The 20,428-nt window shown below is 47.2% G+C and overlaps 1 protein-coding gene across 1 annotated transcript in view; it reads left to right on the top strand.

Annotated features, from left to right (window-relative positions):
* Positions 1-916: 916 nt before the first annotated feature.
* GALR3 (galanin receptor 3) overlaps positions 917-20,428 on the top strand; it is a 145,992-nt gene continuing 126,480 nt past the window's right edge. Inside the window, exons 1-2 of the mRNA XM_078684123.1 lie at positions 917-1,357; positions 17,093-17,471. Coding sequence (XP_078540249.1) covers positions 17,125-17,471 — 347 coding nt within the window. The 5' untranslated portion in view covers positions 917-1,357; positions 17,093-17,124. The remainder of the gene's footprint in view (positions 1,358-17,092; positions 17,472-20,428) is intronic.

A 20,428-nucleotide genomic window follows, 5' to 3' on the forward strand; every position in this document is an offset into this window, starting at 1 on the left:
ATTTGTATTCTTTTCAGCCATACAGTGAGAGAACTGAAATACTCTTTATCCCGTGCAGTGATACAGTGAGAGTTTGAGAGAATGCAAATGCCTGGAGCTGCTCTTTATTTTATGCAGTGATGCAGTGAGCTGGAGAGGCTCTGTCTTCCGTGCAGTGGTCAGTGAGATGCAAGGATAGAGGTGCGTTGATAAATGCTTTGCATCCCGACAAGTGAATGCAGTGAGGCGCAAGAACAGACATGCCTTAAGACGCTTTGCATCCCGTGAGCAGTGATGTTCTGAGGCTGTGTGGTCCGTGCAGTGAGACTCGAGGATGGACATGCTCCGAGAGGCTTTGTATGCTGCGCAGTGAGACGCAAAGGTACCCCTGCCTTGAAATGCTCTGTTTCCCGTGCAGTGAGACGCAAGAACAGACGTTTTTGTATCCCACGTAGTGATACAGTGATTCTGTCCACTCCGTGCAGTGAGACTCAAGGATAGACATGCTTTGAAAGGCTCTGTATCCCATGCAGTGGTGCAGTGAGACGCAAGGATAGACCTGCCTCGAGACGCTGTGTATCCTGTGCAGTGAGACAAAAGAACAGGCATCCCTTGGGATGTTCTGCATCCCGTGCAGTGATGACAGTGACTCCCGAAGTCCCTTGGGATACCCCGCATTCCTCCTCCACAGTCCTCGGCACTGTTAGTTTTCCCGCCCCGGTGTGTTTCGCGCCCTCCGGGACTCTAATGAGGATTACTGGGGTGTCATGTGTGAGCGAGCCAGGGGCTGCAGATGTGATAAACTCCGCGCAGTGTGGGGGCGGGGGGCGAAAATTATCGCACGGAGGGAGTGCGGGAGACCTGGAAAGAGGGAGGGCTAGAAAGGAATGAGAGAGGGAGGCCAGGGGCATGTATATCAGTAACGCAGAGTGTCTGCGCAATTAGAGATGGAGGTTCGGAGGCGGAGGTCTCGCGCCCTCCGAGCGGGAGACGAGAGGGAATGGGGCATTCGCCTGAAGGCATGCACGGAAACGCCTGGCGCGCGGACCTAGCTCGAGAGCAGCGGAGCGCTGAACCGGAGCGCGTGCAACACCTCGCGCTGCCAACGAGGCGGGGAGCTCCCCCGCGTGACGGAGCGCGCGCGCCCCCTGGTCCCCGGAGCGCCTGAGTGCTGCACCTGCTACCGGCCGCTGCTCCCGCCTCGCGCCTCCTGGGGCGCACGGCTCGCGCCGCTCAAGTTCCCGCCTTCACCCACAGGTGCCTCACGGCCCAGTGCCTTGCCTCTTGGCGCCTCGTCTCGTAGGGTCCCTCAGATGGACGATGTCGCCGCTCCCCTTCCCGTGTCCCCAAAACACCTGAAGATCTGGTTCCCGACCAGGTAGGGACAAGGGCGACCCTAGGTCTGGCGCATTCCAAGATAATGTGTGTGCGTCGGTATGTGTTTCTGGATTTGCATAGTGCTTTCATGTGAGCTTATGTGCGAAGGTTGTATGCGGTGTGTGCCAGTGTGTATTGTACATGGACGTAGTGTGTATATATGTGTATGAGATGTGTGCATTAATTTTCATGGTGTGATATTATATATGGAGCATATGTATATGTATGGACTGTCGGTGTGTAGCGTATGCATAACTGTACAGCATGTTACTTTGTGTGTATGTGGGATCAGTGTTTAAGTGTCTGGGCGTAGCTTCCCTTGGTGCAGCAGGTGCAGTAGCACCGGGGCCCACCTAATCCGCATCATTGTATTTTGCAGTTCAGAAGGCAGCCAACCAGCAAAATTGCCGGAAGCAGTGAATCCGCTGTCACATAATCTAGACATAGTAGACAGCTGGCCCAATCTCAACCCGGATGAACCTGGAGGTACAGATTTCCTCCCAGGTGTAATTCCTGTTCAAGGATCGATACTTTTGTGTCTTCCAGTAGTCTAGAGCAAGAGCTCCCTCGAATGCGAACAGACAGTTGGAACCTGTTCGATCATCTTATGATAATAATAGATCCTAGAGGTCTGGAAGCGCAGTATTGGAACGCGATGAACACTTGGCCCTTCAGGCTTTGTCGAACACATTCGAACTACAGATACGGAATAATTTAAAGTAAATGTGGTTACACCTTTTCTTTTTTCAGTCTGGGATTTATTGAAGGTCTTCTTACAGGGAAGCAGTACAGAATTTACAATGCTGCAAGGGCATGGTGAGGAACAAGAGAGAGAACAATGTTTCTGTTTGTCTCCAAAATGTGTTTCTGTGCATAGTCAGTGCCTGGTCAACCATCACAGTCTTTGTGTGTTGTCATTGTGTGCTTTGCTGTGTGGTAAGTGCGCATTGTTGCTTTGCTTGTATTTAGAGTGTGTTTTGTGCGTGCTTCTCACTTTAACCCATATTTTTAGGACTGGAGTTAGCCAAGATCTTTGTTTTTAATACAAATATGCAAATAATATTCACACTTGCAGGGGCTTTCAGTCAGCCCTCTTCATCCATTGGTCAGCTGTAATGTTATTCATATTTTGCTCTGTCCAATACAACAAGGGACACTGAGTCATTCTACTTCAACAATTTGTTTAACTGACTGTGAGTGAGAGCATTCTGCTCTTGCCCAAACCGGACATCCGCATAAATACTCTCCTTCATCCCAGGACGTACTAGTGCAGTGATTGTGTACATATACAACAAAAAGTGTATATTTCGGATGTAGACAATTGTTGTTTTACTTTAGCGTGGCACCAGATGTTCCCTCCAACACTGCTACCAGGATATTTGTGAGGCAAGTCTTCCTACAAAAAAACTTCACGAACCAAATAATCATTGGCAAAGTCAAAGGTTAGCAGCCAACAGAGACATATTGGCTTTTCAATGCTTGTTTGGTGCAGTCAGCACATATTTCTGTGTGAGATCAATATATATTTTTTTGCATGTGTATGCATGTATCTGCAGGTGGTTGGTGTGGTTAGCAGTGAGGGCAGTGTCTGCCTGTGAGCATATGTGTACGTCTATTAGCGCATATGTGTACGTCTCTATGTTCAATCAGTCATTTTCTGTGGTCAATTTGTTTGTGTGGGAGTCGGTTGATCAATTATGTTTTGTGTTTTTCAGTGGTTAATAGGAGCTCTATATGTGGCCACTGTGAGTCGTCAATACCTGTTTCTGCATGATAGTGGTTTATGATCATTTTGTGTTTCTTTTTATGTATAAGAGAGGGAGTCTGGCAGTCTGTATTTCTTTGTGTGCTAGTGTAAGAGCATTTTGTACTTCTGTGTGTGGAGATGAGAGGGAAGTGTGTGTTGCAGTGTGTTGTTCTTGGTAATGAGAATGTGTTTGTGTTTTGTCTGGGTGTGTGTGGGTGTTTTGGGGTGGGTGGGGTTCAAACGAGGTACTTCCAGCCCCGCCCCCTCCTCACACTGTGACATTGCTCTTCAAGTTGGCAGGTATGCTTTGCACCGAGTTCCAGGGATCTGGGAAGGTATTGCTAGATGCGAGGACATCCATTGGGAGTTTTGTTGTATCTTGATGCAGGGGTATTTGCCTACCCGGCAGCATGCCCTACATTTACGCAGCGATGAGATTGCTGCCGAGGAACCAGCGATTCGACAGCAAAACTCCATACCATGGCTCACTTCAAGCTACCAGGCTCGCTGCTGCGCCTGCAGGGGGAATGGGCAGAGCACCATCGTGGCAAGGCCCAATCTAAGAGGTATCCTTTATGTGCTCGGCTGACTCATGCGGATTACGATCCGCAGCACAAAAGCACAGGTCGAAAATCCCTGCAGTGAGAAAAAAATGACATTTCTCGAATGACCTTATTCTGTGCTGATGATTGTCGGCCTTCATTTTTGGGGATCTAGAATTATTTTTGTCTTCAGATTTTGACTAGGAACATGAGAAAGAAAGGAGGAGCAAGACGGGTAGGAAAAAAGTGTTAAAGGGAGAAAGCCGGGATGAATAAGCATTATTAAAGCCAATAGGTCTGGTTTTAACCTGGTAACCTAAGCAAATGAAGACATGCACACATGCTCTTTGCTCGTGTTGTATGTATGAATGCTGATGAGCACATACAATTCAGGGATATCGGCTTTGCCATTTCTGGCAATAAAAGTGGAAAAGGGATGTTTTCTCGATAATATGCATATAGCAGATAAAGAACTGTATGTGACAAACACTGTGATGTTTGGAAGTACTTTTCACATGTAAAATGGTCCCTGACGCTTTCCAGTACAAGCACTTTAGAGAAAGTGTCAGGATACACAAAACCGCCAACAACATGAAGTGAGAAAGAAGTCTGTCTCCAGGTGGCGCCATCGGCCATTCTGTGCATATTTTAAAGAATTGGTAAGAATAGGTCAAACAGACACCGGCACTGTGAAGCCCCACCTAAAAAAGAACCTGCAAGTGTGAGGTAAAGACAGGAAGACTTGGGTGGTGGAAGACAGACGCATGATGCAGAATCAAGGACAGAGCGCCTTGGTATTTAGTAGCCCCAGTATTTGACAGGGCAGTCTGCGGCTCGTAAACTTTTTTTTGCTTCCCCGAATATTTTTCCAATAAATTAAAACAGTGGTTTGCTCAATGTTGGATCAAGACAATTGCCTATAAGGGCTTGGGACATGATCTTGAATATGTCTCAAAGAATGATTTGGGTCTTTGATGACTTGAAATGCAAATCATTATTTACTTTTCCTTAGAAGGAGGGTGAAGTCGTGTGTTTATTAGGTGTGTAGTAACTGCCTTTTTGGGTATTGTCAATTTTTGTGTTGAAAATATGCGTTTTTGTGTGCTGCCATTGTGTAATTCGCAGGTGCTCAGCATATGTGTTTTTGCCTGGTCAACGTGAATTATATGAACATTTTATGATTTTGGGTGTGTGTTTAGTTGTTGATCTTGTTTGGTTAGTGTGTATATTTGAATGGTAATTGTGTGTGACGTCAGGGGGCTGTGAGCATTTTATTACCTTCTTATGTATTTTCATTTGGTACTTGTGTGTGGGGTGATTGTGTTTGTGCGAGTGGTTTGTTGTGACCTTCTGTCTTAGCTCAGTTAATCCTTGCGCCTGCGGTGTGTTCCTGGGTATGTTCATTGTGTGTTTCTGTTTTTTTTCATGTTAATCTTTTTCTGTTTCATTCTGCGTGTTTTTCGGAGTGGTTTATTATGAGCTTCAGCGTGTGTTTCTGTGTCCGTTGTTAATCTGTTTTTGGTCAGTGTGTGCTTCTGTATATGATTTGTTAGTCCTATATGTGTGTGGTGTGTTTATGTGCCTTTATTCTGTGTCTTTTTCTGTCATCAATTATTGTGAGCTACCATGTATACTTAATCTTCTCTGTGTTTGTCTTCCCTATCGTTAGGTGCATGTTTAGTGTGTGAATCTGTAATTTGTAATTTTTTTTAACCTTTGTGGGTGCTTTTAGTCCTTTTGTGTATCTGTGTGCATGTTCATTCTGATTGTGTGTCTGTTGTAAATCTTTCTCATTTTTGTGTTAATTTGTGTTGGTATGAAGGCTTTTTGTGAGCTTCTGAGCATAGTCAGTTCTTTGTTTGCGTATTCTGTGTGTTTCTGTGCGTGTTCAGTGAATATTGTTTTTCTTCAGTGTCTGTAACCATTAGTGGTTTATTTAAAGCTTCTATGTCTGCTTAATCATCTCCATGCATATTCAGTGTGTGTATTTGTCTGTGTCTAATCTGTTTCAGTTATATTTGATGGCTATTTCAGTGAGAGGTGTATTGTGTGGTTCTATGTGCACTTGGTTAGTCCTCTGTGTGTGTGTTGTATATTCCTGTACATGTCTTTTTTATGAGTTTGTATATGTGCTGTTATGTTTGTTATCGATTATTAAGGAGAGAGAGAGGACTGGGTAGCCAATCCAAATCCCCAAAGTATTTATATGTAATCAAAAATAGACTGGCCTAACAAGGTTTAGTATAGGACTCAAACCTGTATGTATAGGGGAACAGAATATGTTCCTTCATGAAGCCCTCACCCACCAACCTAGTTGGTGGCATGCTTCATCAGTCAGTCAAAGCTTTTATTTCGGGTGAGAACCATAAAAAGACAATTTACAATTTCATAGTCTAATTTAAAAAGAGAATTAAAACTATTTAAAAATAAAATCACGTAAAAAACTGTATCATAAAATGTACAAAAAGCTAAAAACAATACAAAACAGTACACCCATCTCATAATAACAGACATAGAATAAAAGATAGGGCCCCATACAGTGAGTACCTTTACCATGATCAGGGAGAAAGCCCTTAGCTATTGGGTAGTGGTTTTAGACTTCCTTTTAGAATTGCACATCTAGTATACCACATGCATATAAGAAACCTTGATGTTGCAAACACGGCCAAGGCCGTGGTGTCCGTTCTTAGGATTCTCAGCACTACCCTAAAGTCTCTAAGACCCCTGGACCTGCAGAACTGAACTATCCATTTGGCCCTCGCACCGCGGTACGAGGGGCAGAAGAGCAGAACGTGCTGATCTGTCTCCTTTGCAGCCCCGCACCCGGGGCAAGTGCTCACTGATTGTATGCTCCCAGTCCACTTATGGGTGAGACCCCTAAGCGGGAGTGAGCCATGCCTAAATTGGATGTACAGCTTCTTGGCCAGCGAGGGCTGGATATAGTCCAAGAATTTCTCGAATCCTGGGAGTGCCTTGAAGTCAAGAAAGTGCTCTGTCAGCCTGCCCATAGAAGGATTTGTAAATACACTGGCGTGGTGATGTTGGTTTAGGGCCAGATTCAAAGATTTTTTAGAAATCTGGGTGCATGCCGCCTCAGGAGACGTCCACAGATCCCCCATTCCAAGTGCTAGAGTAAGATGTTTGATATAACTCAGCCATGGGATCTTTCCCGCTCCACTTACAGACAAAAGATCACGCAAGTCCTCTCTGAAACTCTCTAGTTCTGGAGTTGACCATAGCCTTCTCCAGTATAGGAGTGGACGGTTCGAGATAATATCCTGTATAGGGACTAATCCCAAGTCGAACCTTAGGGGGGTTAGGGGAGTACTACTGGGGAGTCGCAGGATCCATCTGATGAAGCTGTTCTCCGTAAGGGAAAGTGAGGGAGCGCTGGCATGCCCCCAGAGGTCCGCCTCATAGATCGCACCCCACGTGCCTTCACTTTATATATCTCAACCGGCAGACCCACTAATTTCTGGGATGTATTGTTAAAAACTTTTAAAATGCCACCCGAGGATTGTGATAATTTCAGGTTCACCCTGGCTACGTGTGAGGACCAGTCCATCTTATCATTAAGGGTAACCCCCAGATAGTCAAATGTTGACACTCGGTCCTGATTCAGTCCATCCATGTAAGGATGGGGGCAATTTGATTTTTTTTGAAGATTGTACACCATGTACTTGGTTTTGGAGACATTAATTTCCAAATCCCTCGTCCTGCAGAAACCACAAAAAGCCTCCAATGTTCGCTGGATACCCCCGAAAGATTTTGATAATAGGAGGGTATCATCAGCGAACATTAGTGCCGGTATCTTCCGTCCTGCCAGGCAGGGGGAGTCCAAGTCCATAGCCCCTGCCAGATGTGCGATCAACCCATTAAGATATAGGGAAAAGAGCGTAGGGGCTAGAACGCACCCCTGTCTCACGCCTTTGTCAACAGGGAACGGGGCCGTCAGCTCCCCACCTTTTCCAAACATTTTTATTTTTTATTTTTTTATTTTGCGTGTTTGTAGAGCGCTAGAATAGACTCCCAGGGGAGTATCTCCGCGCTTTATGACTGTCGAACCTACAGGAGAACAAGTTACATAACTGCAATCCAATTCTGAGACTGTAAAGTTAGCCCTGGAACAGGAACGTCTTCAGCTTTTTCCTGAAGGCCAGATGATTTTCAAGCTGCCTAAGCTGGAGAGGGAGGCCATTCCAAATCTTCGGTCCCCTTACCGACAGAGCCCTACCCCCTTGCCTTGCCCGCTTGATCCTAGGAATCATAAGAAGCAATTGATCACTGGACCGTAGAGCACGGGAAGGGACATACGGCACAAACTTGTCTGCCAGATAAGAGGGACCCAAACCATGAAGTCCCTTATGTATCGTACAACATATCTTAAAGGTGACTCTCTGACGAATGGAGAGCCAGTGAAGCCTAGCAAGAAGTGGTTTTGATGGTGTTCTGGGAGGAGCATTTACCACCAGCCTAGCTGCAGTGTTCTGCACAACCTGCAACCTGTCCAGATCCTCCTCATTAGCTGACAACAAGAGACCATTACAATAGTCGAGACGACTGATAACCAGCGCCTGGACCAGGGTCTTTCTAATGGTGTCTGGAAGCAGTGGGAAGACTCTGCGCAGTAGTCCTATAGTTCGAAAACAGGACCCCACAATGTTGGTAACATGCTGCTTCAGGCTGAGTTCTTGTTCCAGACAGACCCCTAGGTTCTTGACTATCTGCTTGGGCTCAGGGACTGGGCCAAGATCTAAAGGCCACCAGTCAGGAGCCCAGCAGATTTTAGCCTCCCCAAAGAGCATAACCTCTGTCTTTGAAACGTTGCACTGCAACTTGTTCAAAGACATCCATTGGGAAACTGCTCTCATCCCCTCAGAGAAAGAATGTAATACCTCTGGAGTTAGATGGTCAAAGGGAAAGAGCAGCTGAGTATCGTCAGCATATGACACTGGGCAAAAACCAAAGGCTCTCAGGATATTCGCCAGGGGGGCCACATAGATGTTGAATAATGTAGGGCTCAAACAAGAGCCCTGTGGCACCCCCTTAGTAATCCTGGTCTCCCTGGATCGAAAGTCTCCCATGGTGACACATTGGGTTCGATCCAGAAGAAAGCTCTTTAGCCAAGCCAATGCCATGCCCCCTAGTCCAGTCTCAGTCAGGCGCTCGACCAAAATTTCATGTGAGATGGTATCAAAAGCTGCCGATAGATCCAGCAGCACCAGGACAGCTGATGTTCCTTTGTCCTGGAGCATGCGCAGATCATCGGTAATTGACAGCAATGCTGTTTCCGTGCTGAATTTTGGTCTAAAGCCCGACTGAGATGGATCTAGTGCACCAGTGTGTTCCAGGTGATTAGACAAGTGCTTGTTGACATGCTTTTCTATGAGCTTTCCCAGGAATGGTAAAAGGGAAATGGGTCTCAGATTAGTCATGTCAGCCCACGCAATAGCGGTATTCTTGCGAATGGGTCGCACTTGGGCTCTCTTCCACTCTAAAGGGACACAGCCTGTGTCTAAAGAGAGGTTGACCAAACTTTGGATTTCTGGTGCCAATATGCTCCTCACTGCGATCACCACTCTCGGTGGAAGCTGATCCATAGGGCTCCCACTTTTTATAGTTGTAATGAGTCCCTCCACTTCAGCCACAGTGATGTTAGGAAAATTAGTGAAGGTGGAGGCGAGAACCTTTTTACTCGCTGGGACCACAGTGGGAAAGATCACATGTCCAATGGATGCTATAGAGACATGAATCTTTTCGTAGATGGTTTCGATCTTGTTCGTGAGGAAGCAGGCAGTGTCGTCACAAAGTTGTTGAGATGAAGTGTCAACACTCTCACATGCTGCCGGCTTCAGGAAGGAGTTCAATATCTGGTAGAGAGTCCTCGGCGCATTTCCTGCCGCCTCTAATTGTGAGGTGATATGTTGTTTACGGGCTGTTCGAATAGCTTTATGATATGATTTTAGCGCCGTCTGATACTCCCCTTTATCTGACTCCAAATGAGATGTACGCCAGATTTTCTCTAGTTTCCTAGTCCTACGTTTCATGGACCTTAAGTCCTCTGAAAACCACACCTCCTGATTTTTCGTCGGGCGGGTCTTAAAGGTTTTCATAGGAGCTATATGCTCAATGGCAATGGTTACAGCCTTTTCATAATTTTCTAGTGCCACGTCGATATCGTTCGTTGTGGCATAATCTTGAATAGAGAAGGCATCCCTCAAAGATTCTTTAGTTATCTTGTGCCATTGTCTCCGTTTCATGGGAATCTGAGTGGATCTTTTAGGAATAGGTCCTATCTCAGGAATAGAGAATTCAATCGTAAAATGGTCAGTCCATACATTTACGATAGGGTCAGAGCACTCAATTCCAGGGAACCTGGACAAGATGAGGTCCAGAGTATGTCCAGCCCTATGGGTAGGTCCTGTATTACGGAGCAGGAATCCCAATGAAAAAAGATCATTTAAAAAGTCCTGGATTTCTTTTTCCTCCTTTAACTCTGCATGTATATTAAAATCACCCAATAGTAAGAAGTCTTTATCTCCATTAACATGGGGGGCCAATAATTCCAATAACATATTGGAAAAATTGTTCATGGGTCCAGGAGGCCGATAGATCAGAGCGCCATTCACAAAACATTTTGGCGAGGTACAGATTTTAAAAACCAGCATCTCGATCTTTGCAGAGCAATATTGCTCGAGAATGGAGACCATAATGCTATCCTTGTGCACAATGGCTAGGCCACCTCCCAGATAATTTTATATCCCTCCGGTATTCCCAAAGTAATAGTAGGTGCAGTGTGGGGCTTTAGCCAAGTTTCAGTGAAGAAACATAAGTCAGGTTCTGCCTCTGAGATGAGATCCCAGATCTGCATGTGATGTTTAGGCAGTGATCTGACATTACACAGCAAACATTTATTACGGGAACCTATATTAGTAAGAACCTGGGGGACGGGCACAGCAAATAACTCCGTCCGAGGCGGAGCATCCATGCTCTGAAAGTGACACTTATTACAGGAAAAGGGTCCTACCAGGAATTGACCCTTGTAACACACAGAATCACCGAGCAAAGAAGTGTGTACATGGTGAAGTGCGGCAGCCGAATATGTAATATTATGCATATGAATAACAGTTGTAAGTGCAGGGGCAACCAACCTGAGGCCAAGCCCCTAGCCCCGTCCTGTCACAGACTGGCACAGACTGGCTTCTCTTTGGCGCCTCTTCGGCGCGTCAAAGGCGCTCCCGCTGCGCGTCACCGCTGCGCTACAAACCCGAGTCTATGTAGGTTAGGAGGGTTGGGAGACTAGACCCACACCCTGCAAAAATGGCCGCCCGTCGTGGAACGACCAGGAAGTGCCAGCGCTATTCCTCCCTCCACATCAATCAGCTATGAAAGCTGCGGTGGACCGGGGAGACAGCGCGCCTCCAATGTCAGTGCAAAATACAAAAACTCGCCGTTTTAAAAAACGTACTTAAAGTGCAAATATATAAAATATTAAAACCAGCGTTTTTTTACAAACGAGTCTTGAGCACACCGGTAATACCACAGTGTTACTATTCACAGTATCCAAATTAAAATATTTCAGCACAGAACAGAGCTTCACACAACACGCTCCCACCACAATGACCCTGGCATAATTACCCACGTGCATTCGTCTAAAAAGATCGCACAAGTAGGTCGGGGCACCCAGCTCCAAAAGCAGGGCCCAAAGCTTGTGCCTATTAACTAAGTCGAATGCGGACCTAAGGTCCACAAAAATCAAAAACAAACTACCTGCCCCTAAAACAACAGTCCTCCAGTATATAAGCTGGAGCCTGAACAGTTGGTCGATCGTAGATACTCCTGCCCGAAATCCTGCCTGCAGGGAGCTTAGGATGTGGTTTTCATCCATCCAATTCTGCAACCTGGACATAGGACTCGAGCGAAGATCTTCTGCAATACGTCGATCAAACTGATGGGTCGGTAGTTTGCAGGATCGAGGGGGGAAGCCTTTTTGTAAATAGGGATAATTTCCGCACCCAACCATGTACGGGGAATATCCAAACCCTGCATAATGGCGTTGAACAAGGCACACATGTAAGGCGCCCAGACCCTTTGTTCAGACCGGTAAAGGTCGCCAGGGATTCTGTCCAGACCTGGAGCTTTCCCGGCGGCCAGGCTTTTTAGCGCTGCGTTTACTTCCAGCAATGTGCACGGGTAGTTAACTTGGGTTATACCCCTCGAGGGCTCAGGAGCCAATGGTCTTGTTAATTCCATTACAGCTACTGGCTCAATTGAGGGAGAAAGCGAGTATAAGGGTTTAAAGTGGGCAAGCCACGTGTCCTCACTGAGGCTAGGTGATATAGCTGGCTTCTCTGTCACCAATCCCCCCTGGACCAGATTCCAGAAGGATCTGTAGTCCAGGGTAGCGAGGGCCCTGCTCACCTTATCCCACCTATCCGCCTCCCATTCAGACTTGGCCTCTGTAACTAGAGTTTTATAGTTTAGTCTGGCCTTCCTAATCCGACTGCATGACCCCATTTTAACCTCCTTTACTAGGATAGTTTTCGCCTCCCTGCAGTTTTTGTTGTACCAGTGTTGTTCGTTCTTCCGGGCCACAGGCCTACTCGGCTTGGAGGTGTAAAAGTATCCTACCAGTGCAGAAAGAAGTTCATTATGAATACGCTGGAGGGCCAGAAGGCTCGATGGGTCTAGATTGGACCCTGTCAAGTCACTAGTCGCCAATAGGGCCCCAGCTACATGGTTGTAGATCTCAGCTAACGTGTCCGAGGCTAATGCCACCTTCGCCCAACCAATTCGTCTACCTCCCGCCTTTTGTAGGTAGTTCTCATTTTGGGAGGATTCCGCTGTCATCTGTGTATTGTCTGCCCCTAGATGGATGTTCAGTTCCAACGTTAAGAAGTTGTGGTCACTCTCGACCCGGGGGATTACCCTAAACGTTTTTACTTTTACCCAATATTCTACGTTAACCAGAATATAATCTATTGTGGTGCTTCTGTCTAGTCTATTAAAAGTGTGAGCACCCGGTATATCTGGTAACAATCTACCATTACATGCCCTAAGGGAATTAGATACAACCAAGTTATTGATTGCAAGGGCTAATGGGGATAAGCGCTTAGTTGGATACATATGGCATTCGGGAATTAACCAAGTCTCGTCCTCATCAGTCGTGACCGAGGGGATCCCCCAGAGTGGCTCAAAATGAGAATTAAAATCTGCACCTATCACCTTGTTATAGGAGGGGGGGGGAAGATGAAAGTAGTGCCTCCAGGGCCTCTAGAGTTGATAGTCCTAGTTTGAGTGGGGTCGGGCGTAAATAAATATTAATCACGGCCACCACCGAGGCATCCTTGAGTGTAAGAAGGATACATAGGATGTCCAAGCTATGTGTGTCAACTATCTTGACCGAGCACCCCAAGTGTACTGCTACCCAAGTACATAATCCTCCTGATGGTCTTCCCCTGGGACCCTGCACTGCCGGTGTGTGATAGGACGCGAATCCTACCCTACGTGGGGCGGACAAGAGCCAAGTTTCCTGGAATAGGCATATATCATAGCCATCCATCAGGTCTCCCCACTCCGGGATCGACAATTTTCCCCCCAGGCCTGCGACGTTCCAGGACCCAATCAAAGAAGAGCTGTGGGATCCCTGGTCAGTGGGAGATTCAGGTGTGAGTCGGGGGATAAAGTTAAACCCCCCTGACAAACACCCGGGTCCCGACCACCCCCAATGAACATTCAGGCTCGTTGGTGGGCATGGGGATAAAGAACTGACCTCTATGGGGCACTGGCTTAGATCCCCAGACCCTATTTTGTTACTAGAGCCTCCCTCACTCAACCTCTCCAAGGGGTAGTTGGCCATAATATTGTCGTCCCCTTGTGGTATTAGTCAGTCAACGTAGCTCAGGGCCCTATATCTATTGGCCACTGGCACATTATACTCCAAACCATAACCACCTGAATGAGAAGAGGGTTGCGCCATGGTCTGTGGGTAGAAATACCCCAAGTGGTGAGTGCGAATTTTGCTCGTGTTTTCCAGCCCGCCATTGCCTAGGATGTGTTTGACCACCTCAGTGTCCCTAAAATTAATGATTACACAGCCACCTCCTATGTCCTTGTGTCTAGTACCCAGCCAGCTAACTCTGCATGCAAATAGAATCTCCCCCTGCCCCGGACCTACTATTGGTCTATGTCAATTTAGCCAAAATATGATTTTATTTTTTAGCTCTAAGTAGGATTCGGTGGAACTTGCTTCCAGGGGTGGAACTCCCGTAAGCACCACCACGTAAGGTATAGCCTCAGGCGGAAGCTGAGGGGGGGGGGGAGCAGATTTTCATGAGCTCTCTACCTGCCGTTTCTGTGGGGCTGGGGGCACGGGTTTACCATCCGCACATGGCCGTATCACAGGTGCTGCCAAGGGTGGGGCTGGTGAAGATGTTGATGGAACATTGGCTTTAGGTGCCTTAGATGAACAAAGGGTACCTACAGATCTATTTGGTTGTTTTTCTGCACAACTACATGGGCCATAACATGTGATTGTTTAGTTGTTTGTGTGGAGGTACCGCCCACCAAACCCGTGGCCGCAGAAGTGCCTGGGGTAGATGCTATGCCCTCTCCCATGTCGTGGTTCCCCTGTGGGCTAGCTCGCTGCGACTTCCCTGGGCATTTGTTAGTAACAAGAGAAAGAATTCTATCTAATCTTGATGATAAGGGTTTTACATAGGAACTAATTACTTGTTCTATGTAAGCCTGCAAATCAGTCATCAAGTGTGTGACCCAAAGAGGTGGAGCAGAAGAGGTGCGAGAGAAAGCTGGCTCAGACTGTGCTCTCATGGGGGAATATGTTTTCTTCCTCTTCGTATATTTTCTTGTCGTTTTAGGTTTTTACCTTTTGGGGCTAGACACAGAGACATTGGATTCTGTTGGGTGGGAAGCCAATGGGGAAAGTGGATCAGAGACAATCACCTCCGGTATAATCTGGGCACACAGTAGCTCAAAGAAGGAAGGCATTTGATAAGCAGTCGACTCAAATGGATTGGCAATTGTCCTAGATGCGTCATCTTCCACCCGTGGAAGGACTAATGCAGGGGTTAAAGATAGGCGCCTTTCCCTATCTTCGATCACCGTTGCCACAGCCCCTATGGTTTTCTGGAGCATTAGATCAATTGCTGTTAGGGTCGGAAGTGGTTGAGTCGTGGCAGCTTGTTGCCTGGTTCTAGGACGTGAAAGGGAAGGGTTAGTGTGTTTCCCCATGTTGGGCATGCCCTAAAGTAAAATATCTCAAACACCTATTTACTCCACAAGGGATACAAGGTAAGGTAAGAGGGGGTGTAACCTAAGTAATATCTGGTTAAAATTAAAGCTTGACTGTTTAGGACAGAGCCCAGTATTAACGGGACCCAATAGTACAACAAATAGTGTACAATTACAATAATAACAATTTTAAGACAAAACTTCAAGTAGATGACCAGATGGTCAAATGGCTATAAGTCTTACAGTTTTTAGGATGAAGTGTCAAGGGGGTGGCCCAGCCCTGCCTCGTCCTGCCCCGGATGGCCACAGATTGCCCGCCCTTTGCCCGGTCTTAGCCTGGCGCACTCCTGCGCGCGTCCCGCGAGGCGGGAGATGTTCTGCGCTGTTATAGCGCCTGCAGGCGCAGCAGGAGCGTCACGGGAGGGCCAGTGTGCCGGGGGTGCTGGGGGATGTAGTCCCTCAGGTGTGGTCTGGTCCCGCTGAAGCCGTTTCCCTCACGGCAGAGATTGACTGGTTGCTGGCCGTTCCCCTCACGGCAGGAATGTCACTGAAGGTTGGCCGTTTCCCTCACGGCAGGTAAGGCTGGTGAAAGTGCCTGGAAGTGCCCCCTCGCCCCGCTCGTCGCTCTGCGCTGTTATAGCGCCTGCGGGCGCAGCAGGAGCGTCACGGGAGCGCCGGTGTGCCGGGGCTGCTGGGGGATGTACTCCCTCAGGTGCGGTCTGGTCCCGCTGAAGCCGTTCCCCTCACGGCAGAGATGGACTGGTTGCTGGCCGTTGCCCTCACGGCGGGAATGTCACTGAAGGTTGGCCGTTTCCCTCACGGCAGGTACGGCTGGTGAAAGTGCCGCTGACCAAATCAGAATGAGTAGGTGTTTGCTGGGAAAAGGCTAGTCCACGGCAGACTGGTGATTCAAAAATGCAAAAGCTAAAGGCTCAAAACGTGCTCTGCATGTCCGGTAGTACCGTAGCTGTTCTCCGTAGCATGCTTCATCATCTGGCCCACCTATTGACACCAAATGTGTCCCGGGTGTGCTTCAATGCCTGTGTTACAGCGGAGCTGGTACATTACTGAGAGTGCAGTGGTGGTGGAGTGATACGTGAACAGGTTAAAAAGTATTTAGCTGTCCCAGGGCCCATGAGGGGCTATCTTTAAAAATGTGGGCCTCTGGTAGCGTCTAAATCAAGGCAATGGATGTAGGTGGAGTGGTGATTATGAATTACTGCATCCGGTGGTAGGTCTACAGGTTTCAGCCAGGCCTTTTCTTAAACTGGCTGTCCTCAGGACCCCCCAAAAAACTGTGAAGGTGGACACTACACTAATAGTGAGTGTGTGGTTTAAAATGTGTTGCACGCGCTAAGATGCCATACGTGTGGGAGGGGGGATTCCCTCTCCAAGCATAAGCTAGTGTTTTGTAGCAAATGCCCCTATAGAGAAGTCCGGCAGAGGTATGAACCGGTTTTGGCGGTCATGACCCATTCAAAACCTGTTCGTCTGCGGCGGCTCTCCATAGGTTTTGAATGCCCTCTGTGAATGTTTGCAATAGTAATGTTCACTGAGGAGAAAATCAAGAACCTGCAGAGAAATACCGCTCTCCAGTGTCATCTGTGGAACATTTCTGTCCCAACAGAGGTGATTCTGCTTTTCATAGTCTTTGTTGTTGGTTTTCGGGGAGCATTTTGTTTTGAATCTCTGTGTGCACCAAGTTTTTTTTTTTTCTGTTTTAAGTGTGATTTGTTTGTTTTCATGCATCTGCTATCTGTGTTTAGTGTCTGTTTTTAACCATGTTCTTTTCTTTTGTGCTTATGTTTGTGCTCATTGTTTAGAATAGGGTTCAAGAACAGCCATAAGCATCTTTCTTTCTGAGGTAATTGTGAAGTTAATTAAAGGGCAGAAACCGATATTCTATGGGGTTCAGTATGGTGTTAATGAGATGGAGGCTAGAGATGTCCGCTCCTTGCTGATCAGCATGAGGTTAGTTTGGGGTTAATGAATCGGCAGAGACAGTCTCACATTGGGGGTCAGAGTGGGGTTCATTAACTGGCAGAGGCTGCCCATACCAGAGGTTCAAAGTGGGGTTAATGAAAGGATTTGGTCAACTTCTGTGTTGTGCTAGGGGTCATACAATAGGTTTCTCGCTGTGAATTCAGCAGCGGTGGGGTTTGCAATGTATTTTACTCATCGCTCTCCTTCTTCACAGGCCTAGGAAGACTCCTCCCATCTGATGGCGAGATGGGAGGCGGATGGAACACCACTCAGCCTCATGATGTGCAGCCCGGTGGCATCATTGTTCCAGTCGTCTTCTCACTCATCTTCCTGCTGGGCACAGTGGGAAATGGGCTAGTGCTAGCCGTGCTGTTGCGCAATGGCCAGATGAAGTACAACACCACCAACCTCTTCATCCTGAACCTGGGCGTGGCCGACCTGTGCTTCATCATTTGCTGCGTGCCCTTCCAAGCCACCATCTACACACTTGATGGCTGGCTCTTCGGTGCCTTCCTCTGCAAGGCTGTGCACTTCTTCATCTACCTCACAATGTACGCCAGTAGCTTCACTCTGGCTGCCGTGTCTGTGGACAGGTGAGCGCTATCATAGTTGTTGGAAATTAGCTTTATGGCACTTGAGCTACACCTCACCTGAATATGGCCAACAAAGCTGAAACATGTCTTAGGCTGCTTGTGTTGCCATGTAGTAGAGCAGTGGCCTAGTGGTTTGAGCCGCGCTTCTACTTTTGTGTTGGAGCCAAGACTGATTAGCATATGACTGGTCTGAGTCTGTAATAGCACAAACTAAAAAATAATGGAATGGAATGATAGGGGTTCTCATTTTACAGACAAGCTACCAGATTAGGAAATAGATTGCGCAGAGTAATTCTCAGGGATTGATACACTTTTTTTTCAGTATTTCCATCTATCACGTACAGCCCACAAAATGTTAGAAATAAAATTACAAGCCCCAGAATGCAGTCTGCTGTTGGATGAAAAGTCAGTAGTATCTGTTGACACAGAGACAGTTAGGAATTGTGCCATACATTCCAGCTTACTAATTGAAAATATTTTCTGCTAAATCTGCTTAGCTGGCAAATTAATTTTCAGACATATCTTGTACTATCAGGAAGAACCTTCCAGGTGACTCCAGAAGCATCTTGGTGCTTGGTTTTACTCTTTAGTGCATTCATTTGATATTTTATTTAAACTACTAGAATTTGCCTTGTTTTCTGAGGGACGGATACAACGTAATCCCTAGAAAAACATATTGCTGTCCTGTAGCCAGTAAAAATCATGTGTAGCTGTTGAACTAGAATTTCTGCCAGAATTCTTTGCTGCTCCCAATTACCACCCCCTATTGTTTTCGATTCCCTTTGATTGTCTTTATTCCGCCCGTTGCTGCCACTCATCTGGCCACGGGCATCCTCAGAGCCTTCTACTCAAAAAGTCAAAAGAAGACCTGTTAGTCAACACTACTGCGAAACGAAGGCAGAGATCCCCCTCCCACTGGATTTGCCTCTAACCTGCTGACCAACTCAGACCAGGCACCACTCCTCCTGGGATTGGGCATCTTTGAGCAAGAAACACCACTGTAGTCCTTGTTGTGGGGTATTTGACCCGCTCCGGTCTGGTTCTCTAATTAGAAAAAAGTGTGTTTAATGAGGGTGGACGAAGCGTAATCCCGGTTATTTTTCCAGAATGTATGGCAGCAATTTTAACCACAGCTCTACCTGTTCCTCCTCTCCCCCACTCTCCTTTTTTCTCAGCCCCTTTAAAACAAGTACACAGGAGCGATTCCTCCACTAGGGCGGAGGAGCGTCGCCCCATTGCATTCTCACAGTGTGAGAAAGCCAAAACATAAAATGGTAATAACTAAAAGTTATTACCATTTTATGTTTTCTTTGCGCATTGCAGGTGGGCGGGGCTGCTCTGCTCTTTGAGCAGGGCAGGCGAGGAGTGGTTTGCCTACTCCGAAGGGTGCAAAGACTATTTGCTCGGCCCTCTCGGGCCGCCCAAACCAGACATGCGCACTCTGCCCTTCTCCATGCCTGCATGGAGAACATGGCCACCTCATTAATTTTATTTTTGTTGTTGTTTTTTTTTATTTCCCTGTGATGCCCCCCCCCCCCCCCCCCCCCCCCCCCCCCGGCGAAACCCGCCGCAAATCCCCCCTGTGACCCCTCGCAATGATCAAGGTCGGCCGCTACTGCAAGTATATCCTATATTAATAGGGCCAAATGTTCCCAGGCTCAGAAAGCACACTAGAAAAAAAGGATATGCACATACAGATGCTAGTTGAGGCAGTGGCCTAATAAAATCTTAATTACCACCACAGCTAAATACACAAAGGGTTCCCCCAGCCAGAGACTTATTAAAGCCTGGGCAAGGTGGGTCATTGTCGATGGCCCCCACCTCCCAAGGGCCCCCTGGGAAAGTGTACTTTCTATCTCACTTATGTGTATTTTCGTATCTTAACCTTTAACACATAATTCAATATTGTTAAGCAACATACGGCTTGAATGAGCAAAATATGGGGGAAATAAAGTTCAAAGTTACTCCAAACAGGGGCTTCTTGAAATTTTATTGCCAGAGTCCACCAAAACCTTAAGATGACACTTTCCCCAGCACACTGTATGCCATCCATGTCCTCAGTGGCATAGCTAGACCATGTGTCGCCCGTGGCGGTCCCTGCGTTTGTCGCACGTAGGCGTGGCTTGTAAGAGCGGGAGGTGCTGGCAATTCCTGCGGCAGCCGCAGGTAAGAGCGCTGGGGGGAGGGTTGCAGCAGATAAGAGAGGGGAGGCCTTCCCCCCCAAAAACTTGTGCCGACTCTGGCGGACTCCCCCCACCCCCCGCTGCGCCACTGCTTGTCCTCAGCCTCCACTGAGCTAACCCCCTGCACATCTTTCTTATTTGCCTATCTTAGTTTGTTTCTAATATCACCCCATTCCTGTCTCATTTTTAAGTACCTGATTTTGTCCCTTCCCACCAGTCTGTTTCTTCTATCAGGTATATTTCCCCTCCATTTTTTATACCACTTTCCTCTGTGTCACCTGTCTCCCTCTTTTTAACTCAACTTCCTCTTTCTCAGTCGGGACGTCTTTTTTATCACTTCTATCTCACATTTCCAGGATCCAGCTGCAGTCCTTTTTCTGTCTTTCTTGCATCTTTCTCACCAGCCACCTCTTTATCACTCTCTATCTGTTCTTTCTCTCTATAAGGTGTCTGTTTCTTAACTGTGTCGTTATCACGTCATTCTCTCAGCTGTCTCTTTCTCGCTCAGCTGTGCCCTTCTCAGCCATCTGTGTATAGCCTCTCTCACCAACCTGCCTGGCTCTCTCATTTGTATTTTTCTCACATGCCTGTCTCTGTAGCACATTTTCTCTCTCAGCTCTTTCTTACTGGTCTCTGTCATCTCTCTGTTATTTTATGTGTATGTGAGGAGTGTATAACTCACCCGGGACGCTAATAAAATGGAGCTGTGCTGGCCGTGTCTGGGGTCTAGGTAAAGAGCCATGTCTTCAGTTTCTTGTGGAACTCAAGAAGAGA

Source organism: Lissotriton helveticus, chromosome 1_1, assembly GCF_964261635.1.
Source record: "Lissotriton helveticus chromosome 1_1, aLisHel1.1, whole genome shotgun sequence".
In the NCBI taxonomy this organism is placed as follows: Eukaryota; Metazoa; Chordata; class Amphibia; order Caudata; family Salamandridae; genus Lissotriton; species Lissotriton helveticus.